The sequence below is a fragment of the Barbus barbus genome (assembly GCF_936440315.1).
Source record: "Barbus barbus genome assembly, chromosome: 39".
Classification (NCBI taxonomy): domain Eukaryota; kingdom Metazoa; phylum Chordata; class Actinopteri; order Cypriniformes; family Cyprinidae; genus Barbus; species Barbus barbus.
This window is the reverse complement of record NC_136717.1, coordinates 14,221,224-14,239,111: the sequence shown is the minus strand read 5'-3', so window position 1 is coordinate 14,239,111 and position 17,888 is coordinate 14,221,224. Positions and strand designations below refer to the sequence as shown.

Genomic DNA, 17,888 nt, shown 5'->3' with positions numbered 1-17,888 from the left:
TATTTAATGTGACAACTAAATTGTCGAATTATATAATTGTAAATTATATTTCAAGCCAATAATTTTAAATGGTTTGTCTGTCTGTCTACAGGTGCTGGTCATAAAATTAGAATATCATGAAAAAGTGGATTTATTTCAGTAATACCATTCAAAAAGTGAAACTTGTATATTAGATTCATTCATTACACACAGACTGATATATTTCAAATGTTTATTGCCTTTCATTTTGATGATTATAACTGACGACTAATGAAAGTCCCAAATTCAGTATCTCAGAAAATTAGAATATCAATTAAGACCAATGCAAAAAAAAAAAAAAAATGTTTTTAGAAATGTTGGCCAACTGAAAAGTATGAACATGAAAAGTATGAGCATGTACAGCACTCAATATTTAGTTGGGGCTCCTTTGGCCTGGATTACTGCAGCAATGCGGCGTGGCATGGAGTCGATCAGTCTGTGGCACTGCTCAGGTGTTATGAGAGCCCATGTTGCTCTGATAGTGGCCTTCAGCTCTTCTGAATTGTTGGGTCTGGCGTATTGCATCTTCCTCTTCACAATACCCCATAGGTTTTCTATGGGGTTAAGGTCAGGCGAGTTTGCTGGCCAATCAAGAACAGGGATACCATGGTCCTTAAACCAGTACTAGTAGCTTTGGCAGTGTGTGCAGGTGCCAAGTCCTGTTGGAAAATGAAATCTGCATCTCCATAAAGTTGGTCAGCAGCAGGAAGGATGAAGTGCTCTAAAACTTCCTGGTAGACGGCTGCGTTGACCTTGGAGCTGAGAAAACACAATGGACCAACACCAGCAGATGACATGGCACCCCAAACCATCAATGACTGTGGAAACTTTACACTGGACCTCAAGCAACGTGGATTATGTGCCTCTCCTCTCTTCCTCCAGACTCTGGGACCTTGATTTCCAAAGGAAATGCAAAATTTACTTTCATCAGAGAACATAACTTTGGACCACTCAGCAGCAGTCCAGTCAAGATGCTTCTGACGCTGTCTCTTGTTCAAGAGTGTCTTGACACAAGGAATGCGACAGCTGAAACCCATGTCTTGCATACGTCTATGTGTGGTGGTTCTTGAAGCACTGACTCCAGCTGCAGTCCACTCTTTGTGAATCTCCCCCACATTTTTGAATGGGTTTTGTTTCACAATCCTCTCCAGGATGCGGTTATCCCTATTGCTATACACTTTTTTCTACCACATCTTGTCCTTCCCTTCGCCTCTTTATTAATGTGCTTGGACACAGAGCTCTGTGAACAGCCAGCCTCTTTAGCAATGACCTTTTGTGTCTTGCCCTCCTTGTGCAAGGTGTCAATGGTCGTCTTTTGGACAACTGTCAAGTCAGCAGTCTTCCCCATGATTGTGTAGCCTACAGAACTAGACTGAGAGACCATTTAAAGCAGGGATGTCAAACTCAGTTCATGGAGAGCCGCAGCCCTGCACAGCTTAGTTCCAACCCTGCACCAACACACAAACCAAGTAGTTTTCAAATAAGCCTGAAGGACATGATTAGCTGGATCAGGTGTGTTTAATTAGGGTTGGAGCTAAACTCTGCAGGGCTGTGGCCCTCCAGGAATTGAGTTTGACACCCCTGATTTAAAGGCTTTTGCAGGTGTTTTGCGTTAATTAGCTGATTAGAGTGTGGCACCAGGTGTCTTCAATATTGAACATTTTCACAATATTCTAATTTTCTGAGATACTGAATTTGGGACTTTCATTAGTTGTCAGTTATAATCATCAAAATTAAAGGAAATAAACATTTGAAATATATCAGTCTGTGTGTAATGAATGAATCTAATATACAAGTTTAACTTTTTGAATGGTACTACTGAAATAAATCAACTTTTTCATGATATTCTAATTTTATGACCAGCACCTGTATATCTATCCATCTATGTACATTTGTCTCACAACTAATCTTGTGCCATGTAGGCTACATAATGTTTTTATTTTGAATTGATTGTAATGTGTTAGTGACATGCTACGAAATGGTGTATTCTGAAGTGATGCAAGGTCTGAAATCACAGACGGCATCTGAACATATCATCAGTGGATAAAGCACTTAAGTACATATATCAAGACCATATGCAGAAAAGTATATTGCCAAAATCCATCCATTATGTTTCTGGGAAGTGAAAGATGACAGTCATCCTGTTCCTATTCCTTCTAGTTCATGCAGCAAATACCAGACTTCATTTTTCTCCATTTTCTGATTCAGTCTTTATCAGATACTAATACTTTTCAGCAAACGTGCCATCATGGTAGAGAGTAACTTGAACGGTTTTGATTTTTATTGGACTGACAGAAAATGCTGAAACAATACACAAAACATTCAAGTGGCAAAAACTGGCTTCTTGGGAGCCCTTGCATGGCAATCCAATTTATTAAACTACAGATGCTCGGTTATACAAAATTGCACCACTTTTAATTAAGGCGTTTAAGTCGACACTTGGACACCCACCCTCGACCCACCAGAAGCAGACGAGGTTTCATTTTAAATACTGCGCCCCTGTCTCAGCCCTGGTCCTCACATGAAGTTTTTATTTTCTTCAGGGTTTTTTTTCCCCCTCATATCCTAAAAAGCATCAAGGCATTTGCTTGCAGTACAACACACGACTCGTAATGTTAACCTGTGTCCTCTGCTGCTCGGACACTCCCTAGGAGTCATGTTCTTCACTTTACACAGTGCAAATCCTCAAAGCATTCATAAACAATTCATTACGTGTACATACCGCATGCTGCACCCTTTAAAGAGTCACTTCGCTGTTTGAAGAGAGCAGTATGGAATGCTACAACTGCGCATTCGGCTCTTATACAAAGACTCTTTATGATTGCACTTGATGTACAATTAATTCTTTTACATTTTTTAATCAATTCTTCCCCTTTTTTCTCACTTAACACAAAGTCCCCACACCCCCACATTCAGTTAATTCAACAGTAACGAAGACAGAAAACAGGGCAAATTATTACAAAGTCGAAACAGTCACTAACAGACATCTTTTCCTCATTCTTTACTGACAGGATCCAATATTTGGTTTTCATATCCTCAGTTTACACCAGATGCATCCGCAAGCAAGGGGAGAAGGGCAATGTTTGAGTATAGTTTGTTGTACATTTAGTTTTTCCTGTGTATTACAACCCCCAATTCTTTCAAATATAAACTGTATTTATGTCCTACCTTTGATCAGGATCAGCTTTGTCAAGAGGGATTTGACTACGTATTATGAGACCATCCAAAAGATGAGCTTCAGACAGATACTAAAACTAAACTGTCAAACCCCTTTTTTAATACCCCTTTTCGAAAAAAGCCTGCTGTACAAAGTTCTTTGTAAACAAAACAAAGAAACCCGGCATGGCGTGAGATGGTATGAGATGGACCTAAGATCATGGAAATGAATCCTCAGGAAAAAAAAAAGAAGAAAAAAAGAGACGACACAAAAAGGTCTTAACACGTATTTGAAGGCAACATCTGAGGCTAAGGACAATGATAGTGACAGAAAAAAAATTATATTTTTGAACTTTTTACATGTACATCACTGTATCCACAGACTTTCCTAAGGTAAAACTCATCAATAGCTGTTGTGAATATAACATCTCCATAGAGCAAAAATCTAGTAATTTTATAAAAGAGGAAAAAGGCAGAAGAAATCATGTTTAGAATAAAAGCAAAACAAAGTTACAAAATAGTCATAAAAAAAAAAAAAGAAAAAAAAAAAAAAGAGAAAAGTTAGCTGTAAGAATGGTTTATATAGGAGCTCTTTGGACTTCCTCTCCTCTCTGGCTAAAATAGTGGTGCTTATAAATATCATTGTAATTGCCATGGCAACGTGCACAGCCTGGTTAGACATTCCCTCCTTACATTTACAACGGTGGCTGTCTTCGTTAGCAATAACACTGCATGTAGGCTCTGTATTTTTTAAAATTCTTTTTGTCTAGCTCTGTATTCATTTAATTGTTTTATTCAGTTGCATACAGTTAGAATATATATTCATATATTTATATGTAAAAATCTCTTTCTCGCGACACAGGAAAGTGATGGTTATCTATGTGCAAAAAACGGTCATGGTACTGTAGCCTTGAATCCATTGGTTGATTGTTGGTTGGTTGGTTTGTTAAAGGGGCATCACCACATAGGAAAGTCCATTCGATGTTAGGTTTTAGTAACGTCGGAATGCTGGCACTGCTGAAAGACAGCAGTAAATCAGACCTGCAGGAAGACAGGAAGAAAAAAAAGAGAGTGGAATAAAAGTGCAATTACTTATAGATCTAAACAGAACCCATTTTTCAATGGTTTCTATAACCTAAATCTTAAACCTCAATCATTTCTGCTTAGCCAAACATAATTGAGATCCTACCTGGCTCAGAGCAAAAGAACAGCTATATATTAGAGCAGCTGGCAGGTGGACTTTTTGCGTGCCTTTCCAGGTACTGGAGTTTTCCTGTTGATTTGCCGGACCAGGTCATAGAAGATCTGTATAGAAACACACACAAAAAGCATTTCTCAGTGAATACATAGATGCGCCATCAAACTAGATGCGTTTGTCTCAGAATTCAGAATAGTCAACCTATACTTTAAACGGTCACTTCAGCTCCAAAACTGTTTTGTAGAGTGAACTTGATATTTGCGATTCAATTCATATTATGCAAAGAAGTTTTTACCGTTTAAATAATAATTTATATAATAAAAACAAAAAATAGAAAAGGTCGAAGCACCAAACACTCATCCAAAAGGCCAGTATAGGCCAATAATATAAGATGCGTAGATCCAAAAAATACAAAGGTATAAAGATGGAGATCTGCACTCTTGGGTTAAATTTGGATGAGTGCGGATCTTCTTCATCTTATAAAAATAAAAACAAAACAAAACAAAAAACAAACAAAGCATAAAACAAAGAACCAAACCAAAAAAACTTATGTAAATAAATTTTATAATTTATAAAATAAAAACAAAGCAAAACAAAAACAAAGTCAAACAAGCACAAAATAAAAACAAAGCCAAATAAAACAAAAACAGAACAAAACAAGGAACAAAAAAACCCCCCCCAAAAAAAAAAAAAAAAAAAAAAAAAAAAAAGATGGCTGTCATGCATTTGTTAACTCATAAATGTTACATTCCTGAAGTAAAACACAAACAGCTATCATGTGGACTAAGTTTTTATCTGCAGCTTTTCTGTTGTAATAACTTTCAGACACACATTTATTCATTATATTTCATGAATAATAAAGAGCACCCCAAAGGGCTCAGTTACTAGGGCAACCATCTGATAAGACTGTTTTATTGCTCAAAAGTATGTGAGAACGGACCCTTCTGAAACCCACGCAATGCCCATACAAACAAAATGTTCCTCCTTGTCACTCATAGACAAACCTTTCAACAGATAAACATTGTGTATGATTTTAACTATCTTGTATAGTTTCTCTTACATTGTATTTTGTTTTATGCATGCTTTATGAGTGAAGTACTAGTTAATGTAACCCCACCTATATCGTGTCTCCTACCAAATTAATGCTCATTTGATGATGCACACGTTGGTGTACACCACCTTCCCATAGAACGCCAGATGTGTGTGTGTAATTTAATCAAAGTATAGACTGCCAGAGCCATTAGAACCATGCTCTCAGACAAAGGGTCATAAAACCCCCCAATATTTCCAGCCTCCCGCTTGGAAATTCACCCTTTCTCATTGGTCAAGCCCATCCTGAAAGGTGTGACTCTTCCCTGACTTTAAAGGGCTCACGCACAGGTCCGCCTCTCTTCTGCTAAATCTCCCAATTGCTGCCGGTGTGGTTGGACTCACGGAGAGCCTGAGAGCCCGGCAGGCCCCAACATTAGAGCCGTGTGCTATCTCCCTAGCCTGTGGAGATGGCTCTTGACCACAAAGAGTCAGACTAACACCACTGGAGTTCGTCTTCACTCAACCCTGGAATTCACCATCATGGAAATGCCCTTGATCAGACATTTCTCTCTCCCTGCTCCTGGTAGCCTCTGCATCTTCATCTCCGGATTGCGGCCTGCAGTTCCACTGCAGCCCACAGGGCCAGTAGGCCCCATTTTACATCCAACCATGTGCTTATCTAGGAGAGAGAGGACTCTCTCAACCACCACAGAGTCAAGAACAACCTCGGAGTTTCAAGAAATTGCAACTCCGGCCATCGAATGGAACCATCCAGACTTTCTTCAGAGGCTTCACGAGAGTCTCGTTCCAAAGTCAAATGCAAGTATCGTTCCTTTCACCACACAGGTTTGTTGTAAGCTATAGTATACTGTGCTTTGAATTAGAGAATGATGGTTCTTTCAGATGGTCAACTCAGCCTCATTCCCCCTGTTTCTGTCCGGTTTCATTCATTCAATCTCACTTACCCTTCCCATGTACCACGTATGCGTGATTTTGTGAGTGAGTGTGTGTGTATATACAGTTGGGCAAAAAAGTATTTAGTTAGCCACCAATTGGTGGCTGACTAAATACTTTTTTGCCCAACTGTATGTATGTGTGTGTGTGTGTGTGTTTGTTTAGTTATACGTTTGTGATTTGGTTAATAAAACTTTATGCACAATATATATGAGTATTGGTTTCTGATTCCCTGCTTGCAACAAAGATTTTGATCTCGTTACATGCTCTGAGTAGTACAGTACCTTAAAAAAGGGGATTTCCCTTACCCTGGAAATGAAGATTTCTTTGAATTCATAATTAATCATGAGCGTTCGCTAGACGGCCTGGTCAATTGATTGTACTGTAAATTCTGCTTTATCAAGCTAATTCTATTAACTCATCCAAATATTATAATTAATTATAACGAGTTATGATTAATTATTAATATTCCCCTTGAGCTAAGATTACTACACAAAGTTAACTTTACACAAAGTTTATTTGCATGTCTAATGATGTGTAGAATCTGTATGTTGTCTGCTTTGTGGCAATAAGATCAGATTTATAGCGCAACCACAAAACCAAGTGTTTTTAAAATGTGGCATTTACAAACGAATGTAATATCTTCTTGGCTCCCGAAATGGGTCAAGTACTACTGCTCTTGCCTGAAACAGAGAGAAATCACTCAGCTGGAGGTGTGGACACTTCCCCACACAGATGTTTGCAGCTCCCAGAGGGGAAAACCAGCTCCTGCATCATCAATCAGTTCCACACAACATCTGCAGCTTTTACACAATGACCAAAGATAAGCTACTGTAGCAGACAGAAACACAATTGCATGTTTGCTAGCTACAGACGTTAAACAACACTGGTAATATAGCAGGATTTGTAATAAGATCTCTGCCACCATGTGTTGTGTAGAGAGGCAGATTTGGGATGTGAGTTGAGAAGGATAAGCTCATAATCCATTATTTTCTATACATAACAACAGATGATCTCAGTTACGCCAGATAAACAGATGCAGAGGTACAGGATGCACCTTACTAAAAGGTTTTGACAACACAAAACAACAAACTTGTGCAGAATAACAGAGCAAATGGACTTGCCTAAACCCCTTCAAATCAATAAATGGCTTTTTTTCCCTTTCATTCATTGAATGGAAAGCTGATAAACAAAAAGATACAGATGCAATTCAAAGTCAGAGAGAAAGAGAGAGAGAGAGACTTTCTAATCCTGTAATTTCCTGTCTAACTGGATTGTGGCATGGTGTCGCCCGTAAAAACTCACTTTTATACAATTAACTCAAAAATATATATTTTTTTTGTTGAAAATGTATTTTGATCCACCAACGAAAGTTGTTTCAAACAAAGCAGCATCAACCATTGTTAAACAACAACCCGTCTGGAATACGCTAAAGAAATTAATTTTTTATAAAATATTTTTTATATTGATGACTAAAAAGATAGTAATGCAAATCAGTTATTTTGAACTAAAATTTTTACAGATGTGTCGTTTCCTTCTGGTTTTAACTCAATACAGATTATCAATGGATTTTTAGTCATTTTGGGCTTCAAAAATGAGAAAAAGCGCCTGTTGGAACTTGTGACAGAAGAAACACGAAAGCTTGTGAAAAGTAAATCGGTCTGGCTGCATTAACTGAAAGTGATGAATCACTTCGACTGTGGTCACTCGCAACTGAAGTTCCTCATTATCTTATTGAGAGAGCTCCAACCAAAGATCCATTAAATCGGTATCTGGATTTCGCTTACGGGAGAGTCTGAGACTTTAATGATGATGCAGGTCTGTGCTTTGACACAAGTAAATGAATAATCCTGGAGCAACGCCCAAGCAGGATAAAAAAAAAAAGCTGGAGACTTCAAATCATCACCTTCTGCCCTCCAGTAACCTCTCATAAACTACAGAACTGACTCCAGCATAGGGGTTTCATATAACTCTGTGTTCACTCGGTTCTCCTTACACACTGCTATAACCAACTGGATTTTTTAACTGACTCAACTCAAAGCAGCTCTATGTCATGTAGGCAGAGTCGTGTTGCTCACAAAAGGACGCTCTGTGTCCGAGCGTTGCAGCTGACTGCCTGCTTTGCTAATGTGTGACTACACTTTCATGGAGAGATATCACTAGCTGACAATGAAACTGTTCTGAGACCTCAGCAGAGAAGAGCAGCTCCATGGTGATGCCAGAACAGGCATGTCAGAAGACAACCGAACTGAAAAGACTGGGGAAAAGATCATGCCCATACACAGACTACTGAATGAAGCTTTACCTAAGAAACACTTTTAGATTCACCTCAATTCTCAGATTTAAATATTTCAAATATTACGACAACAGTACTGGAAAAGCTTGTATATGAGTATTCTGTGGTAAACAGTTTACAGTAAGAAAAACAGATCTGTGTGTTCTATAAAAATAAACTAAAATATAAAACACCCTGCATTACATTACACTATAATTATAAATTATATTTAATTTTAAAAGATTTTAATTTAAAATAATAATTTTTTTTTATACAAATGTTATTGTTGTACATAAATTATTTGATATTTAGTATTAAAAACTGCCCCTGCTGGTAGAAGGCATTCCATGTAAAAAACAAAAAGTAATTTTTGAAGTTTCACAAACAAAGCTTGAAGTATGTTTTACATGAAAGTTCAAACTGTTCAAAAATTCCCATTCAAAATGTCACGTTTAATTCAATGTGTTGCCATTTCTTTGTGATTGATCGTGAAATTTCCAGGAATTTGTTTCTACACCATTTTTATTTCAGCTACACCATTTACAAACATTTTCTACTGGCATCAGTTAAAAAGTAGCCAAGTATACAAACCATTAACTACCACATTTGCCTCAATAAACTCCTAATTTGCTGCTTATTGGGATGTAGAATATGTGCTTTATAAATGCTAATAAACAGCCAATATGTTAATAATATGCATGCTAATAAGCAACTAGTTAAATGTGTGAATTGGTCCCTATACTAAAGTGTTACCATGTATTCTAATAAATAAATCCTTGAATAAGGTCTTACATGGTAAAAACACAGTTTTAACATTAAATATGGGACTTTTTGTAACATAATGTGTCAAAAGAGGCCTTATTTTCCATTTGTAAGTCATTCTCACCTCATTGACGTTAATCTTGGACTTTGCAGAGGACTCCAGGAAAGCACAGCTGTTCCACTGACGGGCGAGATTCTGGCCCTGTTCCTTCCCGACCACCCTCTCGTCTTCCAGATCACACTTATTACCCACCAGGATCATTGGAACCTAAAAAGAAACACTTCGACTGAGTTTTCAGATTGAAATGAGTCATTTAATGATCAAGAAATCAAGTGATAATACAATGGTTGAGGGATTAGAACAAAAAAGTTGATGTCTTTTTGAGAAGAAATGACAATTAATTTGCATTTACAGCACACATTACTGAGCAGTAATAAAGTAACTGATAAGATTATAATAGAAAAAAAACAGCAGTTAAAATATAAGTTTACATGGTCATCATTTCCAACTTCTCTATTTGTTTTTTCGGAGCTATTTAGAGGCATTAGCAGAAACTGTGTTGCTATATTAGCAGAAATCATTCTTAAGGGGCCACAGTTTGCAACAGCTGTTGTAATTTCTTAATTGAAAAAGATACTGCAAAAAAAGATAGCCGAAACCCCTTTGGTCATTTCGAGGCTTTAGATGCATTCATATTTGCATACAACACCACAAACGCAGCTAAAAACTCCCACACAACTCTGTTGTTCAACCGAGAGAGTCCAAATATAATAGCAGAAGTGAAACTATGAGACAAAGCATTTACATTTGATTTCAGCAGATACTTTCAAAGCAACAAGAAACTTGACATATTGCGTAAATGATAAATACAAAAAAACAAAAGCAAGTAGAATTAATAACTGAAACGTCCTGTGTTAAATCAGCTGAGCAGAGGAAGTGGACCGAAATAGCGCAGGTCAACTGAGGTCGCCACACTATCATCTTTCTCAGAAACCGTTTAGAATGAGTTCTTACACACACACACACACACTCACACGGATTTATTTCCTCCTAACAAACTTGGCTGCAATTCAATCCAAGCATAGTCCGACATTGTGACAAAAAACACTATATATTAATTAACGTTCACACAGTTATTTTTGCAACAGGAAGTCAATCATTTTCGTTGAAGGTTGTTGATTCTTAGCGAGTCTGATTCAAGCAATCTTTTAAAAATGTAGTGGCAGTGTACTATTTGCAGACATGTTAGTTTCGCAAAAAAACAAAAAAAAAAACCCAAAACAAAACATTATCATTATGCCTATTAGCAATCTCCATTGATAACATTTCCAGAATTGCGATAAACCGGAAAGCAATCAAAATAAACATTAAATAAACTCAGCTACCAAGTTTTTTGCTTGCCTAACCAGAACTGTTAAACAGAGAGAGGTGGACAAGAAAGGAAAATCTCTGTTCTTATGTCAACAAAGACGAGTCTCTTCACAGCCGAAAGGTCACCCTTATTTACGATGGCAAGCGTGAGGGCTCAGTGTGGGTGTGAAAAAGCAGATACTGGTACTGAAACTATCAAACCACAGGGTGAGATGAAAGCTAAAGGCATGGAAGCAGACACTGACGTTGAGTTTCTGGAGATGAAATGGAGTGCTGGACAAGACTCACATCATCTGTGTCTTTGACCCGCAGAATCTGTTCTCTCAAGTCCTGCAGGTCGTTGAAGGTGGACTGTGCTGTTATGGAGTATACTAGTGCAAAGCCCTGGCCGTTCTTCATGTACAGGTCCCTCATGGCTGTGAATTGTTCCTGAGTGGGAGAGAAAGAGGTGGTGAAGTGAGGAAGAGAAGAGATCAGATAGTGTATGCAGGAGGTACTGACAGACAAAATAAAAAAAAATAAAAAAAATCTCTAAAACACATTCATAGTGACAACAGACCACATTTTTAAGTAACACTGTCCAAATATGAAATAACCCATACGATACCAACATATTGTACAAAAACTACTTGTTTATTGTAGAAGCAATGTAAAAAAAATTAAATAAAATAAGCACAAACATGATGAGACTTTAAATGGTCATCTGATATCTGATTTAATAAATAATACGTTTGTAAGGTAAATGTGTTCCATTGGCATTTAACTTGGAAACACCAGATGGAGCTTCTATTCAAAAGTTTGAGGTCACATTTACTTTGTTTTCAATTCATATTTGTATTCAGCAAAGACATTTATAATATTATAAAATATTTCCTTTTCAAACAGATACAGTTCTTTTGAAATTTCTATTTATCAAAATGTTTCCACAAAAACATTAAAGCAGCACAACTGTTTTCAATATTGATAAAGATAATAAATAGTACTAGCAACAAATCAGCATAATAGAATGATTTCTGAAGGATCATGTGACACTGAAGACTGGCTGCTGAAAATTCAGCTTTGCCGTCACAGGAATAAATTGCATATATTAAGGGTAAAAAAAACAACAACTAATAGATATCATCATACTTATTCAGTTGACTGATTACATTAATAATGACAAATATTTTTTAAATGTTAAATAAATAAGTTTTATAAAATGTTGTTTAAATGTGCAAATGAGGTAATATATAATGAAATATCCACTAATTAACATACATTTCTAGAACAAAAATCTTACCATTGGATAAAGCCAGGTTGAAAATGATTGTTTCATTTTACAGAGGTGATACTGGATCTCTTTTTTTAATCGCTCCATAAATACCAAAATACTGTCAACAACCAGGGGGAAAATACATTTTCCCCATTTTTAAGGATTAAAATGTTGTATAAAACCAGGCAAATTACACATGAACAACCCCCTCGGTAAAAACCTTCAGAATACAGATAGGAATAAAACTAAAGTTTGGTGAATTTCAGTATTACTGAAGCAGAGATATTTGGCTTAGCACAAGAAAATAAAGTCTCATTTTGAGAAAATGGCCTTTCAAAGATATGTATTGTAATTGACATCTACAGACACAAACAGATAAGTGCTATGAAAGAAACACTTAAAAATGTATTTGTCTGAAAAACTACCAAAATCTCAACATTGAACTGTGCATGTAAAATCAGCGTTTTTGCCTGTAGTGTCTCACCTTCAAATATAAAAAGTGTTCTTTAAAATTGCAATATTTCACATTATTAAAAACTTTTTTTAGTACACTGTGGTTCTGAATGAACTCTGATAGCTCAGATGAATATGAAGTGACCTGATAAGGTTAATAAGGCCAGAGGCACATCAATAGCTCCACAACTTTGTTTCCTCTGGGTCCGTGTGCTGAAGGTTGTCAGAGCTTCTAAAACCCATGGAGAATGAAGATGGTTGTCAAAGGTAACATGTAATATGTCTAGTAAAGGAAGGCTATGGAGGAGAATAATGATTTTTCTCTCCAGAGGACACAACAGTGTCTCATTAAATGTTCGAGTGAGTGGGCATGAGCTCAGGATTTGTGGGGGAGAACCACACAAACAAACTCAAAAGAATTGTATAGACTTTCCTTCCTCCATGAAGATATTTTAAGAATGTTTTTATCATTTTTGGAGCTCGATAACTGCTGGCTATAATTTACTTTCATTCCAAGGAAAAGAGCAGCATAAACAATCATCAAAAAGTCTTTTGTGTTCCAAGTCATATAGGCTCAGAACAAGATGAAGGTGAGGAAATGATGCGAGAATGTTCATTTTAACTATGCCTTTAATAGCCGCCCGTAATACTCGTGTATGCCATTTGCAGACTGACTTTAAATGTTATTGTTTAAAGTTTGTAGTTTATAGTCATTCTGTTCACAAGTCATTGACTTTGTGGTTTCAACTCACCCAATTTCAATGAAGATTATGTTTTGGAGTCTCCTTTTTTGCAACTAGCACTAGATTGAATAATACTTTGACCATTTCAGAGCTAGCGCCAGTCCTACTGTACAAAAACTGTAGCCAATTTGTAGTTCACATCTCTGACAGGAATATTCTCAGCTTCTTTGGCTCGGTTTCATTTGACTGTGGCTCCATTCTGGGGCAGAGAGCCCAAGGACAACATTCACCATCTGTCACCACAACTCAGAGTTGTAAAACAGGGGCTTGCAGAACTGGAAAATGTCTTTATCCCCCATAGGGGCCGAAATCGCTCTCTAACCTCCTGCGACTGTATGAGACGACGATGACCACAAGGATGCACATGTACACACTTATCACTTAACTTATAGTAGGGGGAGAACGGAGGCAGATTTAACACATTTAGTTGTGCTACAGTCAATCAGCTCCAGCTCTCAGCTCACAAAGGTGATTTGCATTGTGAGAAAATTTCAACAACAACAAAATCTGATTTAGAAATGTTTTTTAATGCCTGATTTGTTTCTTTTAAGGTTTTAATCCCATTGATTTCAAACCATCCATTTAATCTCCAGGTTGTTTGTTAAAAGTTAACACGGATGACTAACTATACACCGATACTGGCAGCTACCAAACAAGATTTTATCTTGGCTGTGACGTCAAAGAACATTTAAACACCAGTCGCATGTAACAGTATGACTGAACTGAAAAACCATTAACTCTTTAAAATAAGATACATGCAAGTTATTAAACAAAGTTCTGATCACAAACTGTCTTACCGTTCCGGCAGTATCCAGAATTTCCAACATACACTGTTGTCCATCCACCTCCACTTGCTGCAAAGACACAGAAAACAAACAAAAATAAAAAATCAACATGGCATCAAAAAAAACAACCTTTATGAGGGATTATTACACACAAATACTATGACACTTTCAGATTGCAACAACATTACACATTGTGACTTCATTTAAATAATCAAAACAGTTATATCTGCTTTCATGTACATATTTTTCCTGATCCGATTTAAATCTACAGTAGTTGTAAAAATAATGGTTATCCAGTTTGTAAACAGTGGGACCCACTAACTATTTGGACATTTAAGCAACATTTAAAAATGTAAATACATAAATTAGATTAATTGAAACGTGTTTGTGTTTCAAATTGTAAAACAATATTTAATAGTTATTTTTTTCTAATTTAAGACAAAAGTCACTTTCTGGTTGAGAAATCTGTTCATAGTTTTGTAGGTTTGTAGTTGAACCGACTTCACATATCCACTATGGTTTAAATTATTTATAACACTGTGTTGCTATTTTATCATTGAATGTAATAAAATTCATATTTTAAGTGAAATTCAATATTAAGTGCAACTTAAGCATTTAAAAATGATCAAATATATTTAGTGCCTCTGTATGAGGAATAAAATCTGCACTAATAAAATGTTGTACTGTACGTCAACAGAGCCTCGCCTACAGGAAGTGCCCATGGGACAGCAGCGTAAGCAACAGCGAGGAAGGGAGGTGCTGGTCAAGATGGGACTTCCTTTTACTGTTTGAGTGAAGGTTCATTTTTAGACACAGCCTTTGTCTCAAGGCCTTGGACAGAGGCCATTAAAATATAAACATCATCGAACATAGCAGTCTGAGCGCAGGGTCGATGAGACATCCCACAAATACACACACAGCGTTTTCTTTGACGTGTTACTAGGGCGGGACGGTGTACGTCATGTAGAAATGTGTCAACTGATTATTGTCATGATATACCCGCACTGCAATTGAAAAAATCTGACATAAGCTGAAATTTATATTATAGACAGCAAACTGTGTCACAGATGGGCATTTCATGTTCGTTGAATATAGAGAGCTTCATCGATTATAACGGGAGCCATTTGGTCTTCATGCAAAGCGCTGCACCATTTGGTTCTGGTGTAACTGTAGGTTGTTTAAAAATTTAGGACATAAATAGAGAATTTTACTTTATATATTGGTTATTACACATTTGTGGCTGATCCAATGACATTTTTTGTCTTTTGTTATTAACTCAAGTGTCATAATTTAAATGGAAACCTTCAGGTATAGCCACATTTAATGTTCTGCAAATTTTTGTGGGTGAAAAAGTATCCCATATGGATTCCTACTAAAATGACTTTTTTCACCCACAAAAATAGGGAATTTCACGTGAGGGTGAAAGATTCTCCCATGTAGGTTTCGCAATTGGCTTAAATTGTCAATGGATCGTAATGGACAATGGATCTTTTTTTTCTCAGAAATTCAATAGCGTGACCGCACCTAGATATAAAGTCACATAGTAGAGTATAATGTCACAATTGCAAGAAATAAAGTAGCAATTGTGGGATATAAAATTACTTTATTTGAAACTGAGACATATTCAGAAATATTAAATCCCACTGTTGTAACAGAAAACATTTGCATATTGTGAGAAGACATTAAATTAAACATTTATCGAACACGCACATACATACACACACACACATATACATACACACACACACACACACACACACACACACATATACACAGACAGACTATATTTGGATAAGTACATTTCACGTGTTACTCCACAGAATGTGCTGGGTTGGGAAAACAATAAATTGGGTTTTGAGTCTGGAAAGAATTAAAAAGACATTGGTTTGACAACTTATGCACAATAAAAATGATGCAGAACTTGCCTTTCTGTATGAGTCTTCTATTGTGGGGTCATACTTTTCCACAAAGATCCCTTGGACAAACTGAACAGTCTGGAGAGCGAGAGAGAAGGAAGGGAAAGACAAAGAGAAAAAGACATGTCCATTAAATGTTACGATACTCAAACATGAACATGTTGACACAGTGCAAAATGACTTTCACTTCCAGTGGATGACGGGGAATTCCATTTTAAACACTCCTAGATCTAGAGGTTTTTCGCAACTGCTTATGACACAAACTGCAGGTCATTATCACTCTCCTTGCCCAAAAAACCACGTAGGTGCTCATACGAAAAGGCCAATGGCCACTTCAGACAGAAAAAGACCAGAGTGAAACCTGCACTCGCTGGTCAAGGATCACAAAGCATTCCGATGTTGCTGGGATACCAGTTACCTAGCAATTAACTACCGCCGTAAATATAGAAAGATTTATAGATGACAGCCAGAGGTTGGAAGTAAATAGCAGGGGGTTGAAGAACAATCGTGTTGAAATAAAGGACCAAATTAAAGGCGATCGGCTCTGCAGTGACTTCACAGGAAGTGTAGGGGTGGCGGGGAATATGAAAATCATGTGATGCTGCCCACAGGTGCGGGGGCTTCAGGGCCTCCATAGCTCGGGTGACCTTTGATCATCCTCTTTGATTCTCACTTCACCAGCCTAGATTCATTAATGAGAGCTCTGTTTGGACAGGCATAAACAACAGAAAACCATTAAGATGCTGATCGACTGTGGGAGGAAGACAACAGCCTGATGGGAGGGAGAGGAAGAAACTGAGCAAAGGCAGTGATGTCAGTCAAGAGGTACGAGTGATCTCATTGTATGAGCGCTTGTCACATACAGCAGGCTTTGTCCTGGTGAACGAGAGATCATTTGTTTACCTAATGCCTTAGTGTGAATAAAAAGAATCAAGCTAAATAAACAAGAGCCTTGATGAGTGAAGAAATGATCATGAATTTAGATTAGTGCCTGTGTGCTGTGAAATCACAGGCAGCTAATGCTGTCTTTTGTAAAATTAGTTGAGATGAGACTAGTTAATAGAAAAGATTAGAGAGGATCTTAAAAGGATAGTTCATCCATAATGCATATTCTGTCAAGACGTTCATTTTGTGTGCATGTGTGTCTGGATCTATCGATTCACTGCAAAAATAAGTAAAGATAAATTAATCAATTTAAGTGAAATAAAATGTAGTGGTTAAGTTTAGGGATTAGGGGTGTAGAATATGGTCATGCAGAAAATGTGCTAATAAGTATTAATAAACAGTCAATATGTTAATAATAGGCATGCTAATAAGCTACTAGTTAGTGAAAATTGGTATATACTAAAGTGTTACCTCTTACATCCTAATAACTACCTTACTAACTACTAATAAGCAGCAAATTAGTTTGTTGTTTGGTAAAAGTTGTAGTTAATGGTTTGTTAATGGCAAGAATTTTACCTTAAAATAAAAGTGCGACAAATAAATGCATGTTACATAAATGCATACATAATAAAAACACATATACATACAATGACTTGAATAAATCTTTTACAGGATGAGAATGCTTTTAATTCCTGAATTTTTATTGGGGGGGGGGGGGGGGGGGGGTAAATATTAATAAAAAGCTGACAACTGTTCTTATGATGGAAATACCATTAAAACACCATTCATTTATATTTTCACTGACAATAAAACATTTCATTGCAACATCAAGGTCATGTAGTGCAACCAACATGCAGACACATGCATGAAAAAAAAAAACTTAGCAGGAAATTAAATCATACAGAAGACCCCTGAATGGCCTCAAAACTTTTTTTAAACAAGGAAATTATACTTCCAGTTGTAAAATAGCAAGTGGTATGACAATGAACAATTGAATGAATGTAAAAAGTATACATATAAAAATTTAAAATACTTTTCACATTTTAAAAAGTAGTGAAAAAAAGGAAATGGTAACAATTTTCATGTT

The 17,888-nt window shown here is 36.7% G+C and overlaps 1 protein-coding gene across 2 annotated transcripts in view; it reads right to left on the bottom strand.

The window, feature by feature from the left end:
• Window positions 1-2,281: 2,281 nt before the first annotated feature.
• LOC306858820 (ras-related protein Rap-1b) overlaps window positions 2,282-17,888 on the bottom strand; it is a 56,195-nt gene continuing 40,588 nt past the window's right edge. The window contains exons 3-8 of one of the 2 annotated variants that reach the window (XM_079399573.1): window positions 15,922-15,994; window positions 14,013-14,065; window positions 11,056-11,196; window positions 9,520-9,663; window positions 4,364-4,479; window positions 2,282-4,215 (exon numbers count right to left, since the gene is read on the bottom strand). In XM_079399573.1, coding sequence (XP_079255699.1) covers window positions 4,393-4,479; window positions 9,520-9,663; window positions 11,056-11,196; window positions 14,013-14,065; window positions 15,922-15,994 — 498 coding nt within the window. In that variant the 3' untranslated portion in view covers window positions 2,282-4,215; window positions 4,364-4,392. Of the gene's footprint in view, window positions 4,216-4,363; window positions 4,480-9,519; window positions 9,664-11,055; window positions 11,197-14,012; window positions 14,070-15,921; window positions 15,995-17,888 lie in introns of both variants that reach the window. The other variant, XM_079399572.1, reaches the window with a different exon arrangement.